Source organism: Paroedura picta, chromosome 4, assembly GCF_049243985.1.
Source record: "Paroedura picta isolate Pp20150507F chromosome 4, Ppicta_v3.0, whole genome shotgun sequence".
NCBI classification, from domain to species: Eukaryota; Metazoa; Chordata; class Lepidosauria; order Squamata; family Gekkonidae; genus Paroedura; species Paroedura picta.
In genome coordinates this window covers 48,146,942-48,170,651 of record NC_135372.1, presented here as the reverse complement: position 1 = coordinate 48,170,651, position 23,710 = coordinate 48,146,942, and the positions used below count along the sequence as shown (strand labels likewise).

Here is a 23,710-nt window from a genome sequence, read left to right as displayed (position 1 = left end):
TTTCAGCCCTATACTGTTGTCAAGGTTCACCAGTGACATTGATTAGGACGTAGTAATACACAACTTGCATACTGACTACTATATGTCAATTCAGAGGATGACGCATTGTTAAAAAGTGTATACTTGCTGAGGGAAGCCTGAGCCAACTGGGATGGGGGACAGGAGGATCCAAAGTTCCTGAATATTACTTATATATATATAAGTAACTAATATAACTAATATGACATTGATAGCTCAGGCTAGCCTGATTTCATCAGATCTCAAAACTTAAGCAGGGTTAACTCTAGAAAGCATTTGGATAGCAAATCACCAAGGAAGTCCAAGTTGTAATGCAGAGATAGGCAATGGCAAATCACTGTCGCCTTTAAAAGCCGATGGGACCACCAAAAATCAGCTGTGACTTGATGGCAAAAATCCCCAAAAGTTATACACATGATCAACAGTCAACCCCTCACGTACTGTATATACTGTATATATGTCATAAAATACAGGTGGGTACTTGCTGATGTCATATTACAAAGAACTAATATTTGTAACTTTTTTGACTGATAGGAGTACTAAGATGTGCCATTCATACTCTGAGTGTGAGTCCAGTGTTGTTGTACCAAGCATACTAGTATACTTTTGTAGTACATTACATACAAAATATTTGAGCATAGAAACAACAGCTGATTATTGATATTGTGTTTTGTTGTTGTTTTTTTAAAGGGAAACATGTGGGAACAAGTTTTGCGAATTCCCTTCTTATTGGAAATTATCAATGCAATTCCTTTCATTATTACAGTAAGTGTCCATCTGTGTTTCTGTGATCTGAACATTTGGGTTGGCTGGTTAGTCATTTACAGTAGTGCAAAGACTAGTTCCATTCTTTAAAAGAACTGAGATGATGTTTGTGAGTATTTTTGTTAGAGATGCAAGCTAGAATTGGTTTAATTGATAGATAATCAACTGAAGTTTGGGTTGTAATTGGTTAGAGGAAATGTTAGTTGGTGGAGCTGAGATATATGTCTTAAGGCCTTTTTTTGGTTCTGTTATGTTGTTCTAACATTTAGTTTTTAATTTGCCATCCTAACAATGAGTTGTAGCTTTTGTTTATTACATTGTAACTTCATATTGCGAGCCTTTGGACAAGGTTTGTCTTCCTTTACTTAATTATTGTACAGTATCTAGTCTGAACTAGATAAAAGATGGTATTGTGATCTTCTACTTCCTTCATTATCTCAAAAATTATTCGTACTGAGGGTTAGCTATTATGCTAATTTATTTAAACTTATGGGCTTAAAATGTAGATGTTTAATCAAGCACAAGTGATAAATAACCCTGCTTTATAAACTACATGAATTTGTAGGTGGGACAAAACTACCAAGTGGTCATAGTTACGAAAACTTCGTTTTTATACTTTATATACATACATGCTCACTAGATCCTATGCCAAATAAAAAAAACCTGCCCTTAAAAATCTGTGTGTCGAGGGGAGAAAATGAGGCTCTGATTTTTTACAATGACTTGGCTGTTGTGCTCTTTTGTCAGAAAGATTGGGGAACAATTCTCATGAAACAGTCTCTGTGTCCTCCATGTGTTTCCTCTACACATGCTCTTAGAGTTCCACATTCAAAACTTAATTCCAAGATGTGCTATGGCTCCCAAGGCCACCAGGTCAGGAAAATGGTGTGAGAGGAAAGTGTAAGCCCCTTCTCACTGTGCATTCTGGACTCAGTCCAGATCAGACCTACACATGCCTGGGAATTAAGTTCCAAGAATGGACCCACCATCCCACATCTGGATATATGGGAGACACAAGGTCTTCATAATAAGTGAATTCAGCCTGAATCAAGTGCAAGATGACTGCATTTGTACATGATGCATTTGTCTTTCCTTATGGAAGGAGCTCCCAACATTGATACCTTTCTCATGGAAGGTGCTGCAACCCGAAATAAGAAGTTTCAGGATATTAGTTGCTTCTAGCTGGTAAAGCTGCTTCGGATTGTAGTTTTAATCAGAAGTAATCAGTGGTGTTAAGAGAGAGCAGAGAGAATACATGAAGATTTTAAGAAATAAACTAGCTTTTTCTGTGAAAGTTTAAAATACATGTTTTCTGTATCATTTTTTCTTTCAGATTTTTTGGCCTTCATTAAGAAACCTCTTTATTCCAGTATTTTTAAATTGTTGGCTTGCCAAGCATGCTTTGGAAAACATGATTGTGAGTATAACGGAGTAGTGAGATGGGAATTCATTTTCAAAGTGCCTGCTTACACTGTTCTGTATGGGTCAGTGCAAAAATAAGTGAACATAAAAGCTTGATACACTCCCTGCTCAAATGACAGGGTTTAGTTTTAAGTCTGTGCAGAGTGGCTGAAAACCGGTGGGAGTAAATTGGCTTAAATCCAAGCATGTCAGCTTAATTGCTTTTTGGATTGCCTTTCACGTGTTGAAGTTGTTTCACAGTTGGCATTTCAAACCTTCTGTTTCACCTCCCTGTAGCTTAATTAGATTCAGGTTTTTAGGAATCCAAATGCATTGTCTGTGTTTATAATAAAACCATTGGTCCAGCATTAATCCCGTTGACAGGTCTTCTTTCCTAGTTCCAAATAACTAGCAAGTCACTCATGCTGCTGAGCTAGGAACCCTAGAGGCCACAGCTTTGCAAATAGCTATTATACCTGGCATTAAGACCCAACAAAAAAAGAAGAGCAGAGTATGGGGATGTGGCCACAGCACAGCAATGGTCCAATTATTTCAATTTAGTGTGCTTGATCAAGTGGCAAAATTAAGAGGAGTCGTAAACATATGCAACAGAAGGCATAGGCTCAGTGTTGAAATATTGCTGCTGTCAACTGAAATTCTTGGTACCACTGGCTGAACATCCTGCAAAATTCAGGCAATGTATAATGACTTGGAGCAAAAGCAAGCTTAGGCAATTGCCATGAAATACTGCAGGAGGTTTAAATTATGGCCTGAACTCAAACTTGTGTTAGAATCATAGACGTCCCAGACAATTTTGCCCCAGTTATTTTTCTCCCTTCGGTTCTTCATACGTTTAATGGGAAAAATCGTCATTATTATCTGGGTGTTGTAAGGATGAACTGATGGACCATCTACTCCCATGAAAGCATAAGTGATTTAGGGGTTCTGCCCTGGATTCTGCCTTATATATAATTATCTGATACATAGTACATAGTGTGTTGTCAATAGTTCATGACCAGATCCTTGTGATACCAAGTTTACAATGTGAACCACCAACCATGGCTGGTTCCACCCATATTAGTTTTTGTGGCGGGGAGATTTCAAATCAAATTGTTCCAATAGTATTTCTGTCTCTATCCTTGTCTCTAGATATCCACTTTGGCACCTCATTTTAAGGAACTGCATGTTCTAATTTGTTTGAGCTACAAGATAGCAGAAAAGGTTTTTTTGTGAACCATCAGTTTAAACCAGGGTTTCTTGATGGCCCTGGAAAGAGATTCTTGAATGGGTGGGAGTTAACTAATTTTAATATATATTTTAAAAATGTATTAAATATGTATTGTGATATGACCATGTATGGTCATGTCAGCCTGCCCACCCCTCCCAAAATGGCCAGTGATGGGCCTGGAGGGGATGGGAAAAAGAAGGGCCCTAGGTGGGTGTGTACACAGCTATGCTTCCCAACCGTATTCTGTATGATCATGCTTCTTCTGGGGTTTCACGAAGCCTGAAGAATGTTTGAGGGGTTTCCCAATCATAAAACAATTGAGAACGGCTGGTTTAAACATTCACCCAGGCTGGCATTTTCTGGTAGAGAACTGCCACCTAAAAAACAGTTCTGCCCTAGGGAGTATTTGGAATGTCCTGACTATTTTAAACATGCAGTCAAGTGTGGGTTTTGTGAGTTACGTTTGTTCGTATAGTTTTATTGCTTTGGTCTTTCTTTGGATGTCATTTTAATTTAATTTTTTGCTTTGTAATTGTTTTTGTTTGCTGCCTTGGTAATTTGTTATCCAAAGGCAAGATAAAACATAATAAAAACTAGGAGTGTACATTAAAAATAGTCCAGAAGTTGATGAAGCTGATTGGTTCCAGTTGCAATGTGAGGTACAGGCTATTAACTTAAAAACAGTACTTTTTACCAGCTTTGTGTGTAACCTTTTTGTAGCTCTTGGTTCTGAACTTTCCGTTCTCGTTACTCTCATCTATACGCTGTGAAATGTCTGGCTTGTCTTTTGTTTTTATTTTATTTAAAAGATTTTTGCTTGGTGCCTAACTGCATATATGTTTTAGCACCAGGCACGTTCCAGCAGGGAAGGGAGTTCTAGTCCCTGGGCACCACTTCAGCAAAGGCCTGGTATTTACCCATCTGGCTTTTGAGTGTGAGGGGCACACAGAGAAAGGCCTCTGATTATCGTAATTGCTGGTTGGGTTCTTTACCCTATTTTGTTGGGGGATACCCTTGAAGATACTCCAGAAGCTTCAACTGGTGCAGAATTCTCTGGGTCACATTCCCATGTGCTTGGACAACAAAATTCATATTATTCTTTATTCTACCATACCTTAATTGCTTCTAGTTTCAATGCAAGGGGCAGGGTATTGTTAATGCAATAACAGTGCCATCCTAAGCTAACTTATAGTCCATTGAAGTCAGCAAGCTAATATAAGGGTATAATTCTGCTTAGCGTGGCTCATGTATATGAAGAGGTGTATTCTTCCATACATTCCTCCCAATCTCATATACTTTGTTGATGCTTTCTTGTTTAGTGTTCCTTTTCTTTTTATCTGACACTTGATTGCTGGAACATAGGCAATGGCTTTTTTGGTGGTTCCTTAGTAATAAAATAAACACTTTGAATGCAATAAGTCTACCAAGGGAGGTATAGTTTATCCTGTTCCTTGGCCAGTTCTGTTGTTAGACTAAGGGCTGCTTTTTATCTTCAGAAGGCTTTCCAGCTAATTAAACTTTTCTCTGTGCTGTCTTAAATTTTAAAGTGTTTTGTGGTGGCTTAACTGCTGCCTTGGTTTATTGAGTCTGGGTTCATTGTGATTTATTGTTTCCCCATCTTACTGCAGGATCTGTTTTGTTTAGTTGGTTTTATTGCTTAAAACAAAAGTGAAAAAGTTACTTTGTGAGTCTTGTTGAAAACCCAACAAAAAGATGGCCAACAAGTTCATGTATAAATCAGATCTGCAGCTTGCATTTAGTGAAGTTGGCTGTAGGGCTCTCTCCTATCCCCAAAACAGGGTGCTTAATGGCTGCCTCATTCGACTACCACCTTCTTTCCCACTGGCAAGTGGTATACCCTGATTTGGGGCACTGTTCTGTGCTAGACTCACCATCACCCCCTTGCTAGCTCAGATATTGTTGCTACTGCTTAGCTCACTCACTCTCCCAATCTCCTTCTTGTTTCCCTCTCACCTCTGTTGCCTTCTAGAGGATTGCAGTTCTCATAATGGCAATAATGATCTCGTTATATCATGAGGTTGCCTGTTTTAAGTTTCATCTGTGAAAATGTAGACATTTCTTCAAGTTGTGACCCTTAAAAAATTCCCTGTGAGGCTGAGGGGTGTTTGTGCTCCTGCCCTCATTGGCTCCCTCATCTATTGTTCTCTTTTGGGGCATGAAGTGCCTCAGAACTGAGGAAGGGAGGGTTTGTAGAACCGGCTTCCTGTTCCTCTCCATTGCTGTCTTCTTTGCAGCTTGGAGAGCCTAACCATTTCCTTATTGACTTCCTCCTAAGCTCCTTATAAGCAAGGATGCCCATGCTCAGTTTGGCAACAATAAACACTCTAATGAACATCAGGGGAATCATAGGTGGTACCCACAGCTCCGCCCCCCTTTGTTTGGGTGTACTAAGCAGATGTTGGTAAGGAATGAACTGGGATGTTGAGGAGCCCATATTGTATTGCTGATCTTGCACCATTTTTTCTTATTGCCACTGGCTTGGAAGGCTTCCCTGTTGTTAGCAGAGTGGGTTTCAAACTGAGAATCATTTTTTCTCCTGGGTAAGTCCAGAGAGATTATCCTGGGAATGAGAGCTGTGCTTACTCCTGATTTTTATTTTACAATTTTTGGATTTTTCTGCAAGACCTGGAATTCCCCTGGGAATGATCCTGTTTGCAGATTTATCCACATTCTAGGGCCTTGTTTAGAAGTAGGTATTTGGACCTGTATACAGGTTGCCTCAACACTGTCCATTTCCCCTTTTTCTTTTGATCTAGAATGACCTCCACAGAGCCATCCAGCGGACACAATCTGCGATGTTCAACCAAGTTCTGATTTTAATATCTACATTACTGTGTCTTATCTTTACTTGGTAAGTACTAATACCATTCCTACTGCTTCCATACAGTAGCTGTGTTAGCCTGCCGTAGCTAAAATAACAAGAGTGCACGCTTGTTTGGTGTATGTACATTTCTTGAAACTCTTGTGTGTGCACTTTTCTTGTAGCATGAACAGAAGTAATATATCTAATGAAGTGGACGCTGACCCATAAAAACTTACATGCAAAGCTGCCTTATACGGAATCAGCCCATTGTTCCATCACAATAAACGTCATTGACTTCGACTGGTTCTGCAGGACCTCATTTAGAAGTCTTTCACATTAACGGGAGATGCCAAGGGTTGAATTTGGGTCCTCCTGCATACCAAACCGATAGCATGACCCCTCTTATGCTTATGATGTGATATATTTGTTAGGTTTTAAGGTGCCACAGCACCCTTTATTATATCACTACTATTGTAATTTTTGGGTTACAACAGAGGTAGTTCTAATTACATGTAATTTTGGAACCTGTTTAGTGATCCAGCAGATCTGGGGTGAGGGGGCAATTGCATGAAGTGAGTAGGGAAAATAATATTTCCCTGTTTATGCAAGCATTGCAGCTTAGGTGAGAATGTTACCGTATTATAGAAAAGGCAGAATTGAGTCTTCTGCAGAGCATATCATGCCTGTAACATCTCAAGAATAGTTTGTTTAAGGAAGGAAGTTGCCGAACAGTCAACACCTGGTGTGGTGAAGGCTTTGGGAAAGTATTAATTTTGATTTCCTTAGCATTGGGATGGAATTAAACATGAAGTGTTTGTGTAGGGGATATGAACGTGACAAGCTGTTGCATTTAGGGAGGAGAAGAAACATTATTGAAAGGAAATTATTGAAACATGTTTGCAAACTAAAGAAGTTCGCACTTGGAAGCTAAACCTGAGTCTTTGCTTTGAGTAAAAGCTATTGTAAAAAGTCATGCCATGCCATTTGTATGCAGAGCCTTAAATTTAGATCTGTTTGGAAAGATACACTTCAGTTCTAGTACAAACTGGACATCTCAACATGTCCTCATTGTGTGAGAATCACAGCATTGGTGTTCTCTGATGAGGCTAGGCTTTCTTATTTATTGATGCCTGTTTCCCCTTGTAACACTGCACTGAAGAACTTCACATAATATCAAATGTGCCTCTTCTTACTGAGACTCAGACTGGCTGTGGGCAAAAGGCGGTATTCCCTTGCTAGAGCCTGTGACTGACAAGCCAGAGAACACTTCTAGGAAGAGAACGTTATGTTCAGATACGTCATGCAGTTTGATAACTGACAGGAAAGGCTGAGAGAAAATGGCAAGTTGACCTACAGCAATTATGGTTGCCTTCAGCATCTGCAGATTGTGGCTTATTATGCATCATTATATTCTGACCTTGTTCTGCCCTTTTCAGAAGAGGGGGAAAATAAGCTAAATAGCAGCAGTAATACACAACAACACAATGACTAGCGAAGGGAATGAAGCGGTGATAGCCTGCAGTATGGATTGAAAATGCCATCCGGTTGTCTTAAAACAGTGCTCTGTTGATCTGGGAACTCTTAATGTTTTTGCTTTTTTGGGCTTTTGCACATTATGTTTATACTAAATATTAATATTGACTAGGAATTATTTATTTGCAAGGCTGTTTTGACGTTTGCTGGTTGAACTCCACAAAGCACCTGCATAAGAAGTTTTGCAAAAGCCTAGAATAGAGTTTTTCATTGCAGCCCCTGCAACATGGATGTGAAATAAGAGAAAACAACACTGTTGGGGACCACTATGTCAGAAAAAGCTTGATGCACTCTTGCTGGCAGAGACACAGTTTCCCCTCCCCCCCCCCCGATTAGAGTAACTCATGAAATTTCATTGATAAGCATAGTTGTCCTGTATTATTGCAGATGGGTGGCTGAAATCATGTCATAAATATTTTGAAAAGAAACATTGGATCTGTAGGTTCATATCTCAGTCCTTTCATAACTCCATATTCAATTCAAACATGCCTAGTGGTATTCATATTTGCGTACCTGAAATCTTATGGACTGGTTTTTCTTGGCCTTTACTACCACACAGTCTGATGAGGAAATATATCCATAAACGTATATGCCTGGTTGGGTTGCTTTGTGTCCAAAGGATTCATGTAACGTGGGTACTGACAAGAACGGCCTGGAATTTATGCAGCAGTTTTGAAGTCACTTCCATGGGAGCTTGATCTTTTCCTACAGTTTTTATCTCTAGATTTTCTCTGAAATTCTCATAGCTCCCAAGTTAGTTGAACAGATACAATTATTTAACGGCTTTATTTCAGACTAAGCCACTTTCAAGTTCAAGTACTCGACAGACACCACTTTCAATTCCCAGGATGTGTAGGGCATTGTGCAACTCACAATGTTCAGGGTAATATGGAAGCGAACATGTAAACTCATGAAGCCTCCTTATCAGTCAGACCCGTAGTCCATCAAAGCCAGTCTTGTGTACTCAAACATCTGTTGCTCTGCCACTGAGCCACAGCAACTCCCTGCCATTTAGGTGAACTAGCACTTCCAAGCGGTCAACAAGATCTACTGGATAACAGTTAGCTTTGTCAGAGCAGCATATCAATAAGTGGTGGGACTCCTCAAAATCAATGATTCATAAAATGGTGCTTCTACATGAATGCCTCCCAGCTACAAGTTTTTAGTACCTCCATGCATTCCCAGAGGCACATAAGGACAATTCTAGACCCAATGAATTGTGCTGCTGTGATAAAAGCCTTATCCAGTGGCAGATAAGTTAGATGCAATCAGTTGGCTATGCTGGCTTGCCCAGGGCCTTTATTTTATATTTTACTTGAGAGTATGGTTGGTGAAATCTCAGATACTAGTCCAGGATAATAATTGTATGCTATGTGAGGGAACCACAGAGAAATCTTACAGAATTCCCCTTTTCAGTTAATCGAAGGGAGCATTTTCTCAGATTCCCCCTTTCTGTCTCTCAGAGCAGCATTTTGGGGAGAGCTCTAGGCTGCAGTGTGAATGAACAAGCAAGGTAATTCAATTCACAGAGGATTTCCACATCCTTTAAAAATAGTGAGATACTTACCTTTCATTGTCATTCTATTCTGTCCCCTCCACATGCAGTGTCTGAGTAGTAAACATCCTCCATTTTAAAGTGCTAGTTTGTGAATCCCAAAAAGTGGATTCATCAACATATGTAGCACTACCTACCAGAGAGCAACCAACAGGCCATCAGCAAAAAAAAAAAAAAAAAGTATGCAGCAAAGAAGCACTGTCTCCGCCTCCAATGACCCACCCTCGCACTATACCAGTTTGGTGTAGTGGTTAGGAGTGCACACTTCTAATCTAGCATGCCCGGTTCGATTCTTCACTCCTCCACATGCAGCCAGCTGGGTGACCTTGGGCTTGCCATGGCACTGATAAAACTGTTCTGACCAAGCAGTGATATCAGGGCTCTCTCAGCATCACCCACCTCACAAGGTGTCTATTGTGGGGAGAGGGAAGGGAAGGCAACTGTAAGCCGCTTTAAGCTTCCTTTGGGTAGAGAAAAGTGGCATATAAGAACCAACTCCTCTTCCTCTTCTTCTGGGGATGGGAGAAGGGAGGGGGAGAAGCAGAAAATGGCAGCAGAAGAGCAAGACAGCAAAAAAGGTGAGGAGGGGCTGGAAGGCGCGATTATGTGTATTTTTAACGATGTCCGGAAATGCCCACAGAGGTGCCTTCCATTAACAGTTGTTGTGATATCAAACTTGCCACATGATAGTGTCCTTTAGCATGGAACAACCAATGCAGAAGGGAAACTTGATCTGTTGAAGTTTCCAATGAGCCTTGAATTACAGAATAGTTATCCATGCTAATTCTGAAAATACAGTGGGTCAAACCAGATGTTCATATAACAACTCACTTTGTGTCCTTTAAGAAGCTGGGGGGAGGGAGAGGGGGAACTCCTGTGTTATCCAGGACTGTATGTTCTCCTGCCTGCCCCCAGGAGCTTCCAACTCCTGCTTTTTGGTCTGTGTTTAAATATAGCACTTCTTCACACACTGTGCTTGACTGTGGCAATAAATGATGCCTCCCAGATACATTTTGGCAAAGTTACTGAAAAATAAAATGGAATTGTATTTTGATGAATGGTCAGTCAGTTTAATTGCACTTTCATAGTAATCTTGGGTGGAAGTGAAGACTGAATCCAAATTATGCCTCCAGTAAAAAAAAAAAAAAAAGCAGGAGAGGAATTTTTAAAAGTCTCATGATTTTTCTATAGTGCTATGAAATGTGGAGATTATTTCAAGAGCTGATGGCACAGGCCTCCAGTTAGGAAGGATGTTATGAATAGCGATCTCTTTGATGCCAAAATAATACCCGTTTACTTATTTATTTATTATATATTTGTATACCGCCCTCCCCTTAGGCTCAGGGTGGTTCACATGAAACGTGAACAGTACATGGAACTTTGTTTCTACGTAACACATAAATGGACTGCAACAATAATAATAGTGACCTATAGCAACCCTAACCTGGAACCCCAGGGGAATGAACCTGAGTAGCTTATTCAGAGACAAAGTAGACTGACCAGCTCCTCAAAATGAATGAGAACATGGGCCATTCAATGGAGTAAAAGTTAAACATAGCTAATACTGTTTTAGGTTTGTTTTTTCTGTGGCCAATCTTGCTATATTGACCTTTGCTTTAACATACTTCTTTAAGTTGCTTCCTACTAGTAAAATAACACTTTTTTGGAAACTGAAACACTTGACCCTTGGGAGAGAGGGAATCCTTTACATAAAAAACTCCAGCTGATGTAATGCCATAGACCACTAAGTCACGCAAAGTCACTGACATTCTCAGCTCTGTCTCCTGTTGTGAAGGAATGGAAAATGGGATAGCGAGACACTGGGGGAGAGTGAGTCAACCTTTCTTTAATAATTATAATCATCATAATAAAAAACTTTATTTTTATATAGCCTGGCCTTCCCATGGGAATCAGGGCAGGTCACATCAGTCATAAATAGTATTAAAATAACACATTAAAACACATTTTGCAGTTACTCCAATTCATCTACCAAATTTGTTTAACTCGGAGATATAAACACTCCTAAGAAGAGGCGGACCATAGACAACTTACTGAAATTTCTCCATAAACAGTACATATTTTCCAGTCTTATTTCTCTACCATTTAATCAGCATTAAACCTATATGTATGATATATATTGCATGATTGTGTGTGTAAGTATACATTCATATTGTATTCAAAACCATTCAACATAAATACAAAATATAAATTAATCTAGAAAACCAACAGTGTGGAGCACATAATCAATACAAAAATTAAAAGACACCAAATACCTCGTCTCTTAAATCATCATCACTATTCCATTACTGAGAAAAATACCATCAAAAAGGAAAGGGAAAAGAAATAGTTATTTGATGCAGATCAGTAGCTGCCTGGGCATTGCAGTTTCCTCGACTTACTGTTCTGGGAGACTCCAGTGTCCATGCGGATTCACCATCTTCAGGACTTGGCTCGGACCTGGTGTCATCCATGGCAACAGTGGGACTCTCGCAATTTGTTACCGAGCCCACTCATCAAGCTGGCCACACCCTCAATCTGATTTTTGGTGCTGGGATAGAGGTGGTGCTGGAATCAGCTTTGGCTATGCCATGGTCAGACTACGGATGCCACCCCTTACCTATTTTGGCGGTGGGCAGATTTTAGTGCACACTTATGGATCCCATAGGATGCCGGAATGCTCTGTGGGACCTGATGCCTCCCGGTGACTTGTTGACGGTACTGGTGGCAGATTGGCAAGATTGTCTAACAGCAGCCATAGACGAAATCAGCCCCAGTTGCCCTTGCCACCCTTATCTAAAATGGGCTCCATGGTATACCAGGGAGCTTCATGATAAGAAGAGAGGAGATGGCTAGAGCGGTCTGGGACTTACATATTTGAGGGACCACCTCATGCCCTGCATCCCTGGCAGGGCTTTACGCTCAGCAGATTTCAACTTATTAACCATTCCTGGCCTTAGGGAGGCTCGCCTGGCCTTGACCATGGCCACGGCCTTTTTGGTCCTGGCCCATACCTGGAACTCCCAGAGGAGTTGTGGGCCCTCGGAGAGCTTTCTGCTTTCTGGAGGGCCTGCAAAATGGAGCTCTTCCACCAGGTGCCGGTGTTAAAGCAGGTGTTACAGGCCCCCACCCCCCGGCTGGAATGATTACATTTGGCTCCAATCATCCAGCCCCATGTTGCCTCTGAACGTTTCATGGAAAGTATATGATTTTCACCATCTAGAATCACTGTAATTTTTACGGGGTTTTTAATGGGATTTTATGTGTTTTATTGTACAATTGAATTTTTATGTAACCTGCTGGGAGCCAATTCTTGGAGCAGCGGGCTAAAAATTGAATGAATGAATGAACGAACGAATAGATAAATAAATAAAAAGGGAGGAATCAAGAGTCTTCATTGAATACTAAATTTATTTGTATAAGATTTTCTTTGTTCTCCCACATTTGAATTATCACTCTGCCCCCAAAACTGAGAGTTGGGTTAGATCAGACTGCAAATGTGCACAAATGGGCACAAGTGAAAGCCAGCCTGGTTCTGTTGCTATTTGGTTTTATTATACTAAAGGGATACTATTTCTTCTGTGATCAGGTGGATACGGCCAAAGCAGTTACCTTATGGAGTACCTATTTAGCTTGATTGATGTAATCCAAATATAGAAATTTCTCAGAGCTATTCTGGGACTTCCTGCGTGAATGATTGAAGTAGATATGTCTTATAGGGAGTTGTGCCTATTAGCAGCCATAAATTTTTGATTCACTATTTGTAGCAGAGACTCTACTTGAATTCTGCCTATTTTGTAATCGAGGATACCTATAGGAATAAATGGGGTAAAGTAATAACTCAGGAACTAATTGTGCTTGTTTATTCTGATTCTGAAGAGGCCAGAGTACTAGTGAAATAGTTTGCAGTATAGAATACCAGTATATGTATACTGTCTTTTTCTATAAATTTAACTCTCAAATTTAACTCTCACAAATGTGTACTTTTCATATCCGACCCTAAATATATAAGAGCTTTTGCTCTGGCAAGTTGAATTGTTCCACCATCAGTAGTAATCGAGAGTAGCTTAAGCAAATTCCTTTAAATGATTGTTTTGCCCCTGCAGTGCCAGATAATTAGAGACCACAACTTGTATACTGTTATTTCATAATTATTGTAATGAAGTTACAATATGGCCCATCCACTGGCTGTCTTATCAAGTCTGTACCAGATGATCTAGTTACCTTGTTCCTTCCTGTGGATAAATGTTTATACTACAAAAAACTGGCCATTAAGACTAAAGTAGCTAATAAGAATAGAGCCTGGCTGTTGAAGGAATTTAGTCTATTTATAGTATTTGTACATTCTTCATAACTGATATATTAAATGAATTGAATCACTGAATAAGCCCAGATGGCTAGGTAATAGTGTGTTGAATTTTAAAAGTCAGAACATTTGTTTTCTACAGAAGGGACAGACCAGAGCATTGTCAGGAAATGCAAGGCTACTTCCTTAATTATGGAAATGAAGAGGACAGATGCTTAACTTTTCTATATTTCCCCGACTTTTCTTCAAAAATAAAACAAAAACTTCTTATTCATTAAATAAAATTAACATGCAACATTGGGATGCAGTATTATTCCCTGCAAAGCACCTCTGAATGCTCCTTGCCTTGAAAAGACGATAGGGCCGCTAAAAAAATCAAACTCCCCACCCAGACTCCTGGATTCATGAAATACAGGAACAGCAGAAGGAAGTGAGACACTAGAACACAAAATCTCTGTCTTGTGACTATCAGCATGAAAGTACATGGACCATCCAAAATAGAAATGTTGTTGAACAGTAAACAAATTTGAGCTGGATGAGTCCTACACGGTGATCATTGTTCAAATACTGAGAGTCAAGGAGGATAAGAGAACATGAGTATGGACTCTTGGGAGTCCAGACTTTGTCCGTCTGTCTATCTGTCCATCCATCCAATTTCTATCCCACCACTTTCTGAGGACTCGTGGCGGCTTATCTATAAACAGTAAAACCCCCAATAAAACTAATCAACATCTTAAAAGTTTTAAACACAAGCAGCAACATAGTCCCCAATTCTCCCCGATCTTCAGCCAGTCACGACAGGATGTGGGTTTGTCTGATGATACAATGTCAGCCGGAGGAGGAGGGGCCCAAGTTGTTCCTGGTCCCGGCCACAACCAAAGACCTGGCAGAAGAGCTCCATTTTACAGGCCTTACAGAACTCAGACAGCTCCACCAGGGGCTGTATTTTTGGAAGAACCATAGTGACAGAAGGTAACAGGAGGATATTTGCAGTGACTAGCTCTCAAGTTGGTAGCACGACAATGGGAAGGCATGGCAATGTGCACATTGACCCATTCAGTATGGCGTGACCTGGTCTCAGACACTGTCAGGGACTTGGACCTGGGTGAGTTCTCACCATATACTCAACTTTTCTATGTCAGCAGGGAGACTGGAAGGCCATGGAGCTTAAAAGGTGATGTCCCATCAGTTGCTTGACATTCTGGAGATGTGTGGAATAACTCCTCAAAGCTTATTTCTGTGGCTACTTGGAAAACTCCAAAATTTCCTACTGCCCAGAGCATACAGGGGCTTATCTGCTAGCCCTTCATGTTGTGGTATCTGTAGAGTGTTTGGAAATGTAGTTCCCCAACCCCCAGAAATGGAATGACATTTCCTGTTTCATTGGTGGGTGGCTTTGTCCCCCCAAGATCACCCTTTCTCAACCATTGACAAAGTTTTAATTTGGCAGGAACCCACCAACCTGCCCTGTCTGGAGCCTGGGAGACACTTCAATGTTGTTAATCCAGTTACTGTGAGAACCAGTAACACCCCAAAGCAGGGTAGGAGAGTTCCTTATTGATTGAAAAAAGTTTTGTTTTGTTGGTGGGGGCAAAGTTTGTAAGTGCAAAGGCTGGAATGAAGACTGACAGAAATCACACCACTACTAGGATAATAATACCGTAGGTTAGAGTGGGGTGGGTGACTTTAGGAATGGAAAGCAGGAAGTCAAGGTTTTCTGGGGCCAGTTAGGGCCAGTTAGCTTTGCCTGGTATAGACTGAAGAAAGCCTGGCATGCTACTTTAGTAACCTGTGCCTCCTTAGTAAGGGAAGCATCGAAGGTCACCCCCAAATTCATGACGGTATGTGCAGCCCAAAATGTTTGTAAAAATTACATTTTAAAGTAGTATATACAATATTTACTGTTAAGATAAGTCTCAATTGTAAGACGAAGGAAGGGAAAATCACTTTACTGTGTTAGTTATTTCTGTAGCTTGTCTAATGAAGCTGATGATACGCTATATAAAACTAATCAGCTATGAAGATGACTTTATAATCCACATAAATGAAAGGAAATGTAAACAAGAACACAGAGAATTTATTAGTGAGGATTTCCATATAAGCGAAGACAGAAAATGAATACATACGAAAGAGTTTATAAAATGAGGAATTAAGTAAAACTGTATATTGTCCAGCTTGTGTGAATGTATCAGCCAGCCACCATGCCACAATTCTGAAGGTGAACTGCATCATGATTTCTTAAATTCTACAACCCGTAGGTATTGGAATGAGCATATAGCTATCAATTAGTCCATTTTTATTATGGTCATAGACCAGCATAAATCTTCCATCAAATTATAATATAAATTAGTCCCACACATAAGGTAAAATTCAGTGAGAAGTACATGTTCAGAGGAACTACGTCAGCAGTAGATAAAAGAACATTAAAATACTATGTTGTATAAATAAACTTAAGACACCGGTAATTGGTGAATTCTAAATGCTACCATGCAAAACTTTTGCAGTAAGTGCTAATACCTGTGGATTTCCATCTATAAATAGCAATGCTGTGTATGCTGAGTCTGATCACCCAGGATGCCTACTAAGAAAAGGGAGAATAAACTTGGAATGAGTTTCTTGGTAAAAGAGGTAACAGAGAAGAACATGCTCTGTATTTCCTATCTCCCCTAATCCACAGGGGGACATAGCCTTTCCACTTTGGGGACCTTTAAGTATTGACCCCCCCAAAACTGCTGAAGGGAGTACTTGGCATCTAGCCAGGAAAAAAGCCTACCTGTGACTAAAAATCTCCAATTGGGAGAGCTATGCAGCTGGAGAAACTTACATGCCTAGAGCTCTCTGTAGCCAGGAAAGCCAGTGTCCTTTCAAAATCTGCCTGCCCACCACCCGTTAAGACTTGTTTAGCCTGCTTGTACTCTATTTTCAAAACAAAGAGAGAGGGAAAGCCCAACTTGGTCCTAACAGCCTTCTTTCATGTGGATTGGTAACTATATCAAAGGAGTTAGTTCTGGTGGATTGAGATTGAGTTTAAACCAGAGGTTAATGGAGACTAGGGTTGTGCGCGGTGGCAATCTGAATCGGCTGTTCCAGGCCGATGCAGCCAGTGCTGCACCATGGGAGGTGGGGGGGAAGAACAGGCGCCATTGTGTAACTCAGCGCACACACGCCAGGCAAGAAACCTGACTGGGATGGGTTGAGGCCCAAAGCTTCTTCCAAGTATGCTGATAGTTGATCCACGACTGTGGTGTTTTATTTTGATGCCTGATCTGATTGTGTAGGTTCATCTCTAGGTGGTTGTATGTATACTTGGAGTATGACCAAGATTAAAAGATCAGGAAATTAGGCCTGCACTGGGGCAGAAAGGAGGGGAAGGATGCAAGGCATCACCCCTGAATCACAAATTGCAATCCGCATTTGTGTGAAGCTTGCTCATTCACCTCACACAATTTATTTTTGAAGCATTACCTCCGAGAGATGATAAGAAAAAAAATAAACTAGCTTTTCCCCTTAGCTGCTCAGTAGCTGGCTCAGTATCCGTCACACACAGTCAGTTCTGCAGCTCAAGTCCCAGTTCACTTGCACATAAACCTGTTCATGTGAGGAGTGAAGTGCCAGACAACACATTCTTCAAACATTGCATCATGGTTCTGGTTCCATGAACTGGCAAACTGCAATTTGCATTGATTAAGGTTTGTATTAAGCAGTACAGATAAGAGCGTTTTTATACTGAATCAGACAGGTGGGACATCAAGATCTACTGTAGCAATAATTTTCTAGATTTTTAGTCCAGCTCTGCCACCTGAGTCCTTCTCTGTTGAAGATTCCAGTGGCTTAAAAATTAATCTACAGGAAATTGTTAAGTACATGAAAGCAAGTAATGCTTCAGATCTGGCCACTTTTAATGCCTGAAGTGAACTGATACAAAACTCTTCATAATTAATGAAATACCCTATGGAAGCAGTATTTTTAGATAGAGAGGTTTTACCTTTGCATAAAGAGGCTAATATTTCATTGGAACACTTGTTTCTCAACCAATGACCCAGAAATCAAAGGTTTCTAATGTCCATTTAATTGCATTGCTTAATGTGGAGTGATGATCTCAGTTCATGCAGCTGTATCTCATATGTCCAGACAGGAAACCCATAGTGCCATTATAAGCAGGGTTGTATTAGCTGGATGATTGGCTTCTGGTGGCTTCTGTGACATTAGAAGAAGAAGAAGAAGAAGAAGAAGAAGAAGAAGAAGAAGAAGAAGAAGAGGAGGAGGAGGAGGAGGAGGAGGAGGAGGAGGAGGAGGAGGAGGAGGAGGAGGAGGAAGTAGTGGTAGTAGTAGTAGTAGTAGTTGGTTCTTATATGCCACTTTTCCCTACCCGAAGGAGGCTCAAAGCGGCTTACAATCGCCTTCCCATTCCTCTCCCCGCAACAGACACCCTGTGAGGTAGGTGATGCTGAAAGAGCCCTGATCTCACTGCTCAGTCAGAACAGCTTTATCAGAGCCGTGTCGAGCCCAAGGTCACCCAGCTGGTTGCATGTGGGGGAGTGCAGAATCGAACCCGGCATGCCAGATTAGAAGTCCGCACTCCTAACCACTACACCAAACTGGCTCTCAGTCCATTTAGCCCTCACAACATGTAATAAACTTAATCTTATGGTCAATATAGTGAAGTCTCACCTTTTCTGTATGCAATGAGAACAGTTTATTGGGGTAGTCGAAGACTTAATTGCTGGGAAGGCTTTCCTCCCCTTTATAGAACTAGGAACATTAAAACTATGATTTATCTGTTTGGGTATAAACGTTGGCAATGTGTTCAAGCTTTTCAATGGTCACTTGAGCTCATAGTTCTAACTATAGTTGTGATTCCTTTGTCCAGGTTACATGTGAGACTGTTACAACTTTCGTTTGATAGGAAACAGGATTTCAGATGCACCCCACCCCCAAATTTTTACCCTATACTACTTAGGCCAGTGGTTAGGTCACTGACCAGCTAGCTAGTGGACCATAATTTGTTTTCAGGGGTCTTGTTTGGTTTCTGAGTACCGTAACTACTTGTGCTTCTCTGTTAGGGTGAGATATTCACTGCCAGAATTTGTTGGTACAAGACTGATGGCCATCAGTCTGCTGAGCCTTTATGTGGTGAAGTTTGCCCTTATCTTATTTTCAGATATGCACAAGGGGAAGAAGGTCCTGATCCAGTTGGACAATTCAGCTTCTGTGTATTATGTCAACAAACAAGGTGGTAGCAGCTCCAGGTGCCTCAGTATGGATGTGATGGAGCCCTGGCAGTTGGCCACATGTCTGGATTCTACTCTCAGAGCTATATACATTGTGGGCATATGGAATGTACAGGTGGACAACCTGAATAGCATCTTCATTTCACACTATGAATGGTCCATACAAGACAACTATATACAAGAGGTTTTCAACTGATGGGGTTACCCACAGGTCAACCTTTCCGCCACTATGGAATCCAAGAAGTCTCCCTGTTTTCTGATCAAATGGTTGCAGATTCTTTTTTATGCTTTCCCTACTTCCTACTCCTTAGCAAAGTAGAAGAAGAAGAAGAGGAGTTGGTTCTGATATGCCGCTTTTCCCTACCCGAAGGAGGCTCAAAGTGGCTTACAGTCACCTTCCCATTCCTCTCCCCACAACAGACACCCTGTGAGGTGGGTGAGGCTGAGAGAGCCCTGATATCACTGCTCGGTCAGAACAATTTTATCAGTGCCGTAGCGAGCCCAAGGTCACCCAGCTGGCTGCATGTGGGGGAGTGCAGAATCGAACCCGGCATGCCAGATTAGAAGTCCGCACTCCTAACCACTACACCAAACTGGCTCTCTAGGAAAGTAGTAGGAAAGTTGATGGCAGATCAGATAGACTGTATTCTTATCATTTGGCTATGCCAGATTTGGCTAGTGGGAGGAAACTTGATCCCCCCTGACCCTAATTTCAGACCTCCTAGTCCAGAGCTCCCTCCATCAGGGAGTTACATCTGTACTTAACCACCTAGATCAGGGGTAGTCAACCTGTGGTCCTCCAGATGTCCATGGACTACAATTCCCATGAGCCCCTGCTAGCGTTTGCATAACTGACCTAGATGATTCATTCTCTTCTCTACTCTCTAAAGAGGTTAAAAATGTTTTGCTTCGAGCTCACAAGCCATCAGCATGTTATGCTTGTAGCCAGAATTGGAGGGGTTCCAGGAATGGACCTCCTCAAGAGGTGAATGTTCTTTCACTTGCCCATTGGCTTTGATATTACAGTACCTCCTAAATTTAGCTAGAAGGGGCATGGCAGTGTTTTCTGTCAGGACCCACTTGGTGGCTATTGCTGCATTCCATGAATAAATATAATACCTTTTTTTCTCTCACAAGTTGGCACAACATTTCCTTAAAGGGTTGTTGAATGCTTTCCCATCAATTCTTCGGATAGTTTCTCAGTGGTCATTGTCATTGGTTCTGGTGATGCTTATGAAATCTTCATAAAAACCCTTCACTTTATGTCTGTTGGCATTGCTTACTAAGAAGATTGTGTTTTTTGTTGGAGTCACTTCTGCCCATGGGTGGGTGGTTAGTTAGTTGGCAACCCTCCTTGTCTTAAGGGGTTTGATGAATGGTGCTATAACTGAGCTTGGAGTTTTTCCAAAAGTGGTATATAGATTTAATTGGCCCAAGAAATATTCATTTCTGCTTTTGTCCTGTCCCTTGTTTTTGATGTGGAATCATCCCTGCATACTTTGGATGTTAGGATGACTGTTTTGTACTATCTTAAAAGAACCGCACCTTTTTGTAGAGCTAGGTCTTTATTTGCATGTTATTGGGGCTGCAAGAAGGGTATGGCAGCTACATCATAGTCTATTCCAGATGGTTGATAGCTGCTAATCACTGATGCAACAGGTCTGCAGGTAGAGGGGATTGTTTGGATGTTTGGATGTGACAACTCATTCTATGAGAGGTCAATGTTCACTGACTGCTTTCCAGCATTGTATTCCTTTGATCAACATCTGCAAGGCTGCAACTGTAGTTTCAGAAAACACCTTTGTAAAGCATTATGCAGTAAATTGAGAGTCTAGAAAGGGTACAGATGTAGGTAGAGCAGTCTTATATGCCTTGTTCCAGGGAGAGTTGTTACCTCTGATAGTAAGTAGTTCAATAGTTATTTGCATGTTATTGGCGCCGCAAGAAGGATAGGGCAATGTGGTCTGCACAAGAAGATGGACAATAGACATTTACCTGTAACTGTTGTTCATCGGTGTATTCTGTGCAGACACATACTTCCTCCCTCCTTCCCCACTGGGAACTCTCACATGTCCTATTTTAACTGATGGGATTCTCATGCAGCTTAGGTGGAACTGAGGGGAAAGGTAGGGTGCTACTTATACATGATAGGTGAGAAAAAATGCATGCATGTGCTGGTTCCCAGCTGGGTAGTCCATCCGCTATTGGAGATTTTGTAAAATTAGGAAAGAAAATGTCCATGCTAGGCCTCTGCATGCACAGTCCCAAAGTGTGTGTGCACAGAAAACATCAGTGAATAACAGTTACAGGTAAGTACAATTCTGTTTCCTAATGTTTGGAGGGGTATCACACCTACCACACTCACATATAAAGAGTTGTTTGTGTTTTCAGAACAGCCATATCCTTAGTTTAGTGACTTTGGGGAAACTTATGCCTCACAAACAATTTGTTTGAATATTCAAGATCAGTAGTGGGCATGATTTAACAGCACATGAAGAATGCTGTCCTTCAGGGGGCATCAGAGGAGATGTGTTCTTGCATAGTTAGGATAGGAACTTCCTGATATTTATCAAATAATCTCCAATGTTCTGATTGGCTCATTGGAGACCTTCTACTTCTTTGAGCACACTTTCTCCCTGTTTGCCTTTGGAACAGACTGAATGAACAGAACAGACTCTAGGAATCTCTCTCCTCTCCTATTCACAAAGTTGTTTATCATCTTAATAAAACTATTTTATTCTTTTAAGGATCCTGGTTTCCTGCTCCTCTTTGAAAATTTAAACTCTGCCAACACAATTTCCCCCTTTATTCCTTGAAAAAACAGAGTTCTGCAAGTTGGCCTTTGAAAGATGACAAAAAGATTAATGCTTTCTGTTCACTGGCATCGTACATCCTGTGCCTTTTAGGCTTTCCACCAGCACTTGCCATTGGAAAGAAAAATCAAGGGTACACATTTTTTGTAAACAGGTATTTAGCCATGGACATTAAACTTTTATATAGTTATCGCTATAGATATCCTTTAAACCTCAGAGGAAATGAAAGCTTTAATGGACAGGAAAAGAGATTGGCAGCCAAAGAGATAATCTTCCATGGATTTTTGTCTCCATGTCCTACAAGCAGACAAATGTAGCCGGTTTAGGACTCATTTTTATTTCAATGGAAAGCATTTAATCATGTACTTAGAATGCCAGGTCCCCCCTGGCCCTCAGTGGAGGATGGGTAGGGTTTCCAGTTCTAGTCTGGAAAACTCCTGGAGATTTGAGGATGGAGCCTGGATCCTTAACAGGGTACACTGACAGAGTCCACCCCTCCCAAGCATCCAGTCTCTCCAGGGGAATTGATCTTTGTAGCCTCAATGTAAGCTGTAATGCCAGGGATCCCCAAGTCCCACCTGGAGGTTAATGCTTCACATGCTTGATTTTCTTGTGGAAACAAGTAGGATTTGAATTTGGCTGAATCAAGTGAAGGATGTTTATGTTTTACTCTGGTAAACATTTTTGATGAGTTTATGTTTGTTAGTGACTAATTGTTAGTGACTAAAACAGGGTGGGGGTGATAGTAGGAAAAGGTGGCAGTTTAAGTTTTATATTTATATTTATTGAACAAGCATATCTGCAAATTAATTTTTGTAGCAATGAAAACATATCCGCCTTCATCTAAATAGTGTTTTGTTATCTAGAAGCACAATTCCAGCCTTCAATCTATCTACCTTTCTCCCCTACCCGTTCATTGGAATGTTACTTGATTCACATTTGACCATGGGGGGAAGATGTATTTCTTAGCTCCTTATCAGAACCTGAGAAAAGTATTCACTTTGGAGGAAGAGAGACCTGGCCTAAATTCTTGTCAACAAGTTGCTACCAACTTCGCTACCAAACCTTATAGGGTTTTCAAGGCAAGAGACAGCCGGAGGTGGTTTGGTCGTTGTGCTCAACCCTGATATTCCTTGGTGATCTCCCATCTCAATACAGACCAGAGCTGACCTTGCTTAGTTTCCAAGATGTGATGAGTCTAGTTTGAGCCATTTAAATCAGGTCTTGATGCTATAGAGGTCTTTCAATCATTACTTGAATAAAGGTGTTTGAAAGTAACCCTGGAATTTCAGAGATGCTTTATTTTCTTTCACCAGTAGTGATTCACAATTTTTCTTATTTAATAACAGTAGGAGGGAGTTGTTTGTAACTTTTATTGAACTGAAGTCAAGGGAAATTCTCTAGATGAAGCTAGCAAAAATGTACTGGAAAGGAGATGGTTGTAACTATTACAGTGTCTTTACTCAGGTTTGTTGTTCTATTAAAAGCTCCTTCACTAGTTCAGTTCCCAATACTAGAATTTTACAACAAGGTTGTATACCCCCCCACCCCCGTTTAGTCTTTCTTTGAGAAATCTGTTCTCTGTTCTTGATTCCCATCTTTGCAAAATTTAGCTGATAAATAAATTTAACACTTTATTATATGTTTCTGCTGCAGCCTTTCTTTCTCAAACCGGATTGGTCTCATGGGTTCTTAAGGATTTTTATAAGTATTGTAGGAATGAGTGTTTCTCAAATGCAGAAATAGCTCATGGATTGCTTATCTGCTACAACAAGTACAGTCCTAGAAGTATTTTGGCATTACATTTCACAACTCTGGTAATTGGTCTACACATCTATAGTATGCATAAGTATATGCTGAACTATTTGCTCAGTAACTTGATTTTATTATGTTACACATGGATATTTTGTTCTTGCTACAGTGCATACGTACAGGATCAAAGTGCTTCCATAACTACTTTATGGGGTACTATTTAACTTGACTCCAATGAATTGCCATCTTTTAATGTATTTGGGGAGTGTATGGGTTGTGTTGTGTTA

The 23,710-nt window shown here is 40.7% G+C and overlaps 1 protein-coding gene across 8 annotated transcripts in view; it reads left to right on the top strand.

Moving 5' to 3' along the window:
• KCNT2 (potassium sodium-activated channel subfamily T member 2) overlaps positions 1-23,710 on the top strand; it is a 274,796-nt gene that overhangs the window by 122,302 nt on the left and 128,784 nt on the right. For all 8 annotated transcript variants that reach the window (XM_077332711.1, XM_077332710.1, XM_077332706.1 and 5 more), the window contains exons 7-9: positions 709-783; positions 2,117-2,200; positions 6,190-6,284. In XM_077332711.1, the coding sequence (XP_077188826.1) occupies positions 709-783; positions 2,117-2,200; positions 6,190-6,284 (254 nt within the window). The remainder of the gene's footprint in view (positions 1-708; positions 784-2,116; positions 2,201-6,189; positions 6,285-23,710) is intronic.